Below are 8,612 nucleotides of genomic sequence, written 5' to 3'. Positions count from 1 at the left end.
AAGACTCACAAATGGACACTTATACTGTAGTACTGTAGCAATAGTCTCAGTATATCAGATTCCCCTTTCTAAAGCCACTTATATCAGTAAACCTTCTGCTCAATAGCATGAGTCAGTGTTCAATGACACTGCAAATGTAATTGAACAATAAGTGGACTGCTACAAACATGTAAACTGGCTAAAGCCACATTGTGCTTCTTTGTTACTGAAGCTTTATTTGAATTTTGAATTAATTAATTTTATTTTAATTACTTAATCTTAATTAATAATTGATTAAACTTTAATTAAACTACTTTTGGTAGCTGATTCTTCAAATTAATTACAATGTAGAAATTGCTTTTACATTTTAAAATAGTTTTTTTCTATATTTTTGTTATGTACAGTATGAAGAAATCCCAATTCAGCTCTTCCATATTTCTGAACAGTGTGGCTAAAGACAAAATGACCACATCTTGGACAGCATGACTTTACTACTGAAGGGACAGTATTAATCTGGGAATGCCAGGAAATGCCAGTGTTCACAGGACCTGTCTCCTTTAAAATTCAGAATGGAAAAACCCTGCCCCTTTTCAGGGTTTTAAGCAAACTGTCCCTGATCTCTTTAGTCCGCAAACAATAGATGATGGGATTCATGAGAGGAGGGAAGACATTCTGAAATACTGCTGCCATGATGCGCAAATCTGATGAAGCTCCAGGTACCCTGTAGGAGATGTAGACACCTGCTGCGGTGAGGAAGAAGACAGAGATGACCAGCAGGTGTGAGGTGCAGGTGGAGAAAGCTTTGCTCTTCCCACCACAGACAGAGATCTGGAACACTGACTTTGTAATCATCACATAGGAGAACAAGATCAGGAAAAGAGGGACGAGGAGCACACACAATGCAATAGTCAATCCCAAAATACTGTTGATGACAATATTAGCACATGCTAATCTGAGAACTGAGGAATGATCACAGAAGCAGTGGAGAATTTTATCAGGTCCACAGAAGGGGAGCCTCACAGCAAGTATTGTAGGAATCATCATTGCAAGAAATCCCCCAACCCAACACCACACAACATGTTTAATGGCCAGCCTGTTTGTCATTTTATTAGGGTAGTGCAGTGGATTACAGATAGCTAAATATCTGTCATAAGCCATAACTGTGAGAAGAAATCCTTCAGCTATACCCAAACTCATGAAAAGGAACATCTGGATAAAACAGGAATCAAACGAAATTAAGTTTGAATCAAACATGAATATAGCTAACATTTTAGGAACAGTGATGGAGGGGACAGAAATATCTAAAATTGCCAGATTACAGATCAGTGTATACATGGGAGTATGCAGGGATTCATCAAAGACAAATATGAATATGATCAACAGATTTCCCAATACAATAATGACGTAGACTACCAGGAATACAGAAAACAAAATAGATTTGCTCTCTTGGTCTTGCAGTCCGGGGAAACCAATGATGATAAATTCTGTGACTGATGATCCTGTGTGGTTTGTTGCAGACATGGCTGTTTTAAAAAAATACACAAATCACAGGAAAAAAGGAAGAGAAACTCTTAAAAGCAATATTTAGATTTAAATTAAACTTCAAATAACCTAACCTGGTTTATTTAATTGTGTTTCATTTTTTTTCAAATTATATAAGAAGCATTAAAAATATATAACAATACTGATAGCTATCTATATATAGGAACACATGTACAGTAGTTTCCAGTTTGTGAATTGTTGACCTCAGTCAAAAGAAAAGAGAATCCTATTGCAATTAATTACATATTACATTTTGGTAGAATAAAAAAAAAATATATAAATGGTACTGTGATGGAAATCAGTAATGGAGAAGTGGAAAGGTACATTTTAACCGTTGAATAATTTTTACATTTTAATTCTGTAGAAATCAACATCCTCTATTAAAATATCTACCTATCGGAGTAGGAGTGAAGGAACATTTATCACCCTGTCAAAGGTGGTAAGGTCTTTTAGGAAAATAAATATGTTTCTTCTGGGTAATTCTCCACTTTAACAGAAGAAAAACTGATTCAGAAAATTAAATAGTTTCAAAATGTAGTATAAGTATAAGTAGTATAAGTAGAAAAATAAGTATTTGGTAATATTGCTAAAGCAGTTTTATAGTTCAAATGTTCACCAATATTGTTCTAGCATGTAAGAATAATGTGTTTGCCTTCATGCTGAGAATCTTACCTTTTGCAGATCGCAGAAGGTCAGTATAGGAAATAGGATTCAGAGTGAGATCCAGTTTTTATTGTTTTCTGGTCTCTTAAGGCATCTTCATAGTCTCATTAAGGAAGTAATAGTGACTGTTGGGAGGATTACTGGCAGCCCTAGAGCAGAACATCCTCAAGGAAAACTTGCTGCTACAGAAGAGACTCACATGAATGTGAAGTGAATGAATTCACACTGTAGCAAATAGTTTTGCTACAATGAGGATAGTCTTTGTTTATTTCAGGATATATAATTTCAAAAGACTTTCCAGTCTACTCTTTCTTTTCCTGCTTAAGACTCCATTTTGAAATGTGTATATACAGTGTCCCCTGGAGGACCAGACTAGGTATGCACCTATTGCATAGTTCTATTGTGACAGAAGGGAAAAATAAATGGATTGTCTTTTTGTTGCATAAATCAAGCTACCTTTAATAAAGGTAAATTCAAAAACCTTTAATAAAAGGTAAAGAACAAGGACTTGAGTGTTACAGATGAAACCATTTACAAATACACTATATTATAAATAGTATAATACAGATAATACATATAGTTGAGGTCTGCTCCTTCTCAGATGTGCTTGTCAGCACTCTACTACACCACAAGGCCACCCAGCAGGTCACAACTGGAAGCTCACCAGCCTTCCTCATGCTTGGTCGTGAGCTACAAATGCCCCTGGACAGGCCCTGGGCATATCCAACTCCAACCCCTTTGGTAATCGCCCACAGCACGATGGCAGAATGCCAGCGCCAGATGAAAAGGTGGTATGACAGGTCACACAGAGTGAAGCTGCCTGGAACTGCTGTCCAGGATAGGGTACAGATCTAACAAATTCATTGGCAGCATATGCTCCAGACTTTTGGTCCTTTCCTTTACAGATCATAGAACAGTTGGCCCTGCCACCTTCCACCTCTCTGACGGGTCTCAATGGCAGGCCAGCTGTCTCTGCAGAGTGATGACGCCCACACACCCTGTTACTGAAGCCGATTCTGCCCCTGCTGGACTGCCAGTCAAAGTTGACTTCCCTATGGGCTGTCTGTTCCTGTGGAAGAGTGGCCTATAGCCCATACTCCACGGCCTGCCAGATTTAAGGACTTTATCACAGACTTTTAAAGACTTTCACTTGTGTTTGTCTCACCTACTTCCAGCAGTCCTTTCTTTTTTTGGAAGAGCTGTTTTCTTGTCATCTTATGAGGAGATGGGAAAATTTAGATCAGCACACAGCGTCCGTTTGTGTTTATGATACTGTTATACTTATGTTTTAGGGTTACTGCGTTCTGGTACTTAGGTGTCTTGGTGGGTTTTTGCTGTCCTCTGTCAGTTAGTAGACATGCACAATAAAGAGCAGATGTCTGCAAAACATGTCTTACTCCCTGGTGTAGTTTCCGCTGTGTAACAGATACATGCTCTGATAAGCAGTCACATAGTGTTTGTTTAATAGTGGTGAGAGTGATCACTGATATTGAGTCAGTAGTGACAAGAATGTAGAATAAGAATGTAGTTGCTTTTGTGAGCATTGTAATTTTCAGTTTTCAATGAGAAACTAAAATAAGCCGTGCTAGTAGTGCAATATAGTGTTGTTGAACATGAATGATGTGTAAAAGAAAACTCACTCAAAACCTTTAATGCATCACACATAAATATTTCAAAGGAACAAGTAATAGGTTTATTCCATGCTGAAAAAAAGAAGAAGAAAGAGAACACAACGTTTCGGCCGTGGAGCCTTCTTCAGGTGTGGCTCCACGGCCGAAACGTTGTGTTCTCTTTCTTCTTCTTTTTTTCAGCATGGAATAAACCTATTACTTGTTCCTTTGCAGCCTACGCATGCTGACGCAGCTACCCACCTGAACATAAATATTTCATACAGATAATTGGATACAAATGGTAATAAGGTCTTTAGAACTGGTCTCTTAAGTATATTTGTCCTTTATTGTTATAATTACAGAACTACTGTAATTTGTTAAGGTAATAAAACTATGCAAAATGTAACAAATTAGCTTGCAAGGCATCATGGGTAGCAACATAGTTTGTATTTCAGGAGAACAACATGAGTAACACAAATTTAACTACAGAAAAGTTACATAACTGCAGCAGTTCCTGAATTTCAGAAAAGGTATGTGTGTGGGGGAGCTCACAAGTGGTGCATATTAAGATTTGTTAAGGAACAAGTAATAGGTTTATTCCATGCTGAAAAGAAGAAGAAAGAGAACACAACGTTTCGGCCATGGAGCCTTCTTCAGGTGTAAGAGAGACAGGGCAGTAGGCAAAGGTATAATAGCGGGAGAACAAAGGTTGGGAGGGAGGAGGAGTGAGAGGTAGGAGCAGGGGACAGAAAGAGAGGCCAATCAAGAGGTGTGAAGTCAGAATGGGTGCAGAGAGATGTGAAATGAAACTTCCAATGAATGGAGAAAATTTAAAAGAACAGTAGTCTGTCGTTAAGAGAAGGGAGAATAATTTTGGTTTCAGTGGTCTTTCTGATGTATGAGTTTGGAAAACCGTCTTTGAGAACACAGACGGAGACATTAGAGTGGTCGTGGCCATCAGAGGTGAAATGAGAAACAATGGGCTTGGATTGATCTTTAATCTTCACAGCCCTGATGTTAAGATTTGTTTACAGATTTAAGCCCACATGGGAAGGTATTTGGTATGTCGTGATTGAAAGTGCTTTTATGATCTGTACTACAGATATGACTGAATGAATGAAGACATATTTTGGCCCTACATGGAGTTCCCAAAGAAGAGTAATGAAACGGTCATGTAACAAGATGGATGTCCCCACTCCCCAAGCTGTATACCAGCCCAACACAGTATTAAAAAGATACTTCACTTGCCCTCCTTGCAGGCTAAAGCCTAGACATACAGTACAGTACCAGTCAAAAGTTTGAGTACACCTCCTTGAAATCAGGTTATTCATTATTATGTGTGCTTTAAACTGTATAAACTTGTCTATAAACACTTAATATTTAATTATATGATACAGATGCAGCCATTCAAAACAAGCGGGAGATACTGTATTATTTTGCGGTGCGCATTACGCTGTCTACCGCGAGTTACAGTAAATTCTCCTAACTACATAAGGTAGAGTTAATAAAGCTCAACCTCTCATGTTTGAGCTGTCGCCATCAAAGTCTTTAACGAAGATATTACTAAAAGTATTAATAATGAATGACCTTGGACAAGCTGTAAACTCAAAGTATTGCCCTGGTCCACATTCTTTTTTTCATTGACCGTCTTTGTAAAAGTAACACCACAGCATTTCGCAATCACGCATTTGTTTCCAATCATGCAAAATACAGTAATTTTTGAGAATGTCCGATTTACCATACCTTTCACATGCTCATAAAAGAGATTGATTTAGGAACATAAACATATTACTGTATGCAAACTGTACTGTATACAGTATGTATTTTTATATTTAAATGCCTTTACTGTGCCCATTTAAGTATTGAATATTTATATGGAATTTAACCACTGAAGGGAAATCTTATTAGCTGAGCATAAAAAGAATAGGAGCATTCTTGTAAAGCGTGTGAAGGCCATAAACAATATTAATTTTGGAACATAAACATACAATATATGGCTGGTCTCTGTACTTTAAAGAAAAAATACACACCAGTATTCCAGTTCTCCCTAAACATTTTAAGCATCGAAGTCTTTAACTAACGTGATACCGGAGTCAACAAGCATACTTTTAGAATTTGATTAAAAGGGAATATAATATGGAATCGCGTATCTAAAGAAATTAATAACGATATAATTATATTCATGTACCGCAACACAAGAATTGTACATGCTGTATGATGTCTGTTGTTAATGTTTTGTAGGGCTTTTTCAACACTCCTCATGTGATCTCACCGGTGGCACTGTGGGTTAGGTTCCTGACTCCCATGTCACATGCTGGGTGTTTGAATCCCGCTGGAGCCATGACTTTTTTTTTTAACAAACATTTCTTTGAAAAAATAAAACGTTTCCCTGGCTCAAAGACTAAAAAAACTTCACTCGCACCAAACAAATTTATATTTCTAAATATCTCAACATGATCGAATTCAAGTCATTTTAATAACAATGAATAGTCACCTATGCGTTACAATATAAACATTTATATTGATTTAAAACACATTTTGATTTAAATCGCAAACGTGTGTTTAAATATTTGTGTTTTTTGATTCACAATCAGACAAATGCAACATAAAATGATATCTTTGTCTTCTAAGTATCTTAATAAACTTTCAGCATAGCTTTCTCCCCGTTTAGATTTATTTTTCTTGGGATCTTGGGATCAAACGTGGAAAGATTAGATTGTAATCGTTTTTATTTTTTAAAATACATTTTAGAAAAGTGCAATCTATACTAAAAAGCTGTACACCACCTGGTATAAAGATACATATTGTAATACTTTCGGGTTCGGATAGGACGGACACAAGAACTCAGACTTCAGAACTCAGAACTCAGACTTGCGGAGTTAAAGCAAGTTAAAGCACCTTGAATTGAATTGAATTGAGAGAGAGAGCACAGCCAGGACAGACAGGCAAATAACATACACTCCACAGACATTCACAACAGCGACATATCATAAAACGTTTGCACATATTGTTAAATTATTACTTGTTTTTCAGGAAGTTAAAAAACACTTGAATTACTTATCCAGTCTCTCGAAATAAAATTATTTTTCAAGCAATGCAACTAACGTCGGGCAACGTGTTTTTTTTAATCCAACATTGACAGCCACATCTTAAATCTTGTCAGTCAGCTCTTCTTTCTTTATTTGAATTGTGGCGATTCAAACAACTTGGGATAACAAGTGGTCTCAAAGTCACCGAGCTCACATTACAATATGTATCTTTATAGCAGGTGGTGTACAGCTTTTTAGTATAGATTGCACTTTTCTAAAATGTATTTTAAAAAATAAAAACGATTACAATCTAATCTTTCCATGTTTGATCCCAAGATCCCAAGAAAAATAAATCTAAACGGGGAGAAAGCTATGCTGAAAGTTTATTAAGATACTTGGAAGACAAAGATATCATTTTATGTTGCATTTGTCTGATTGTGAATCAAAAAACACATATATTTAAACACACGTTTGCGATTTAAATCAAAACGCGTTTTAAATCAATATAAATGTTTATATTGTAGCGTTTGCAGGTTATTTTCAGAACTAAAGAACAGTGGAGACGCGATTAACCTAGAACTGACTTTATTTAACAACCACACCAAAACCAAATACAGGATCTACACACACATGAGGAGACTGACGGAACATGTACACATATTTAGGGTGGTAATTACCTAACAACACACTAAACTTTTATAGGACTACACAGGGTACTAGAATTACTAGGACATTATTTACACAGGTAGGGTCAGCCGCTGGTCATCGTGCTGACCCTCAGACTCTCCCCGGCTACCACTCCCAGCATGCCCAGCGGTACTACGAGCGCCTAGGGGCGCTTCCTCCTCACCACCGGGCGAGGGCGTTACACTGCCCCCACCTGAACAGTCTGGTGTCTCGCCGACGACGAACACCCCCCTCAGGCTGTACTCGTATTCGGCCAACTGCTGCGGAACCCTGCGTGAGCGGCCGCTGCGCCGCGGTGATGGCTGGCGATCCACGGACGCCCCACTATCGGCCGGCTCCGGCCCCGGCTGCTCCTCTTGAGCCTCCCCACACGGCTCCTCCTCCCGGGCCCGGTAGGGGGCCAGGCGGTCTCGGTGCAGGACCACCACTCTCCCCCATGTTCGCAACCGGACATGGTAGCAGACCTCGCCCACCACCCCGAGTACCTCAGCGGGCCCCTCCCACAACGGCGCCAGCTTAGGGCTGAGGCCTTTGCGGCGGCGCGGGTTGTACACCCAAACCGAGTCCCCGGGCTGGAAAGCAGGCCCCCTACAGCGCAGGGTGTAGTACCGCTTCTGCCTGACCCCCGCCTGTGTCAGGTGGGTCCGTGCAAAGCTGTGCACCCGCTGCATCCGCTGCCGCAGGTCCCACTCGTAGTCCGGTCCAGCCGGTGGTGCCGACCCATCTCCGGGCGGCGGGCCGAAGACCAGGTCCACTGGTGTTCGCATTTCCCGGCCCAGCATGAGCGGGGCCGGGGTGCACCCGGTGGATTCCTGGACTGCGGTCCTGTACGCCCAGAGCGCAAGGGGGAGGTGGCGGTCCCAATCCCGTTTGTGCCGGGACACCAGGGTGGCCAGCTGGGTGGCGAGCGTCCGATTAAACCGCTCTACCAACCCGTCGCTCTGGGGATGCAGCGGTGTGGTCCGCGTCTTAGTAATCCCCAGGCGCTAGCACACTCTGGCGAAGACCTGGGACTCGAAGTTACGACCCTGGTCACTGTGTAACTCCTCCGGCACCCCCAGCCTGGCAAACATCCCCTCCAGCAGTGCATCGGCCACCGTGG

The 8,612-nt window shown here is 40.3% G+C and overlaps 1 protein-coding gene across 1 annotated transcript; it reads right to left on the bottom strand.

Moving 5' to 3' along the window:
- Positions 1-543: 543 nt before the first annotated feature.
- Positions 544-8,234, bottom strand: LOC102683138 (olfactory receptor 6N1-like). Its single transcript, XM_069197564.1, has 2 exons — positions 8,201-8,234; positions 544-1,469 (listed from the first exon to the last, which is right to left on the bottom strand). Exons 1-2 carry the CDS (start codon positions 8,232-8,234, stop codon positions 544-546), a joined length of 960 nt encoding a protein of 319 aa, XP_069053665.1.
- Positions 8,235-8,612: the final 378 nt, after the last annotated feature.

This window comes from Lepisosteus oculatus, chromosome 13, assembly GCF_040954835.1.
Source record: "Lepisosteus oculatus isolate fLepOcu1 chromosome 13, fLepOcu1.hap2, whole genome shotgun sequence".
In the NCBI taxonomy this organism is placed as follows: domain Eukaryota; kingdom Metazoa; phylum Chordata; class Actinopteri; order Semionotiformes; family Lepisosteidae; genus Lepisosteus; species Lepisosteus oculatus.
Note: the sequence above shows the minus strand (reverse complement) of the source record. Positions and strands in the feature narration are given on the sequence as shown.

Coding starts and splice junctions, on each gene's coding strand:
- LOC102683138 (XM_069197564.1), bottom strand. CDS start 8,234: ATGGGTCGGCACCACCGGCTGGACCGGACTACGA. Junction 1,470..8,200: donor CCGGCTGGACCGGACTACGA/GTGGGACCTGCG, acceptor CAGGATCATCAG/TCACAGAATTTATCATCATT.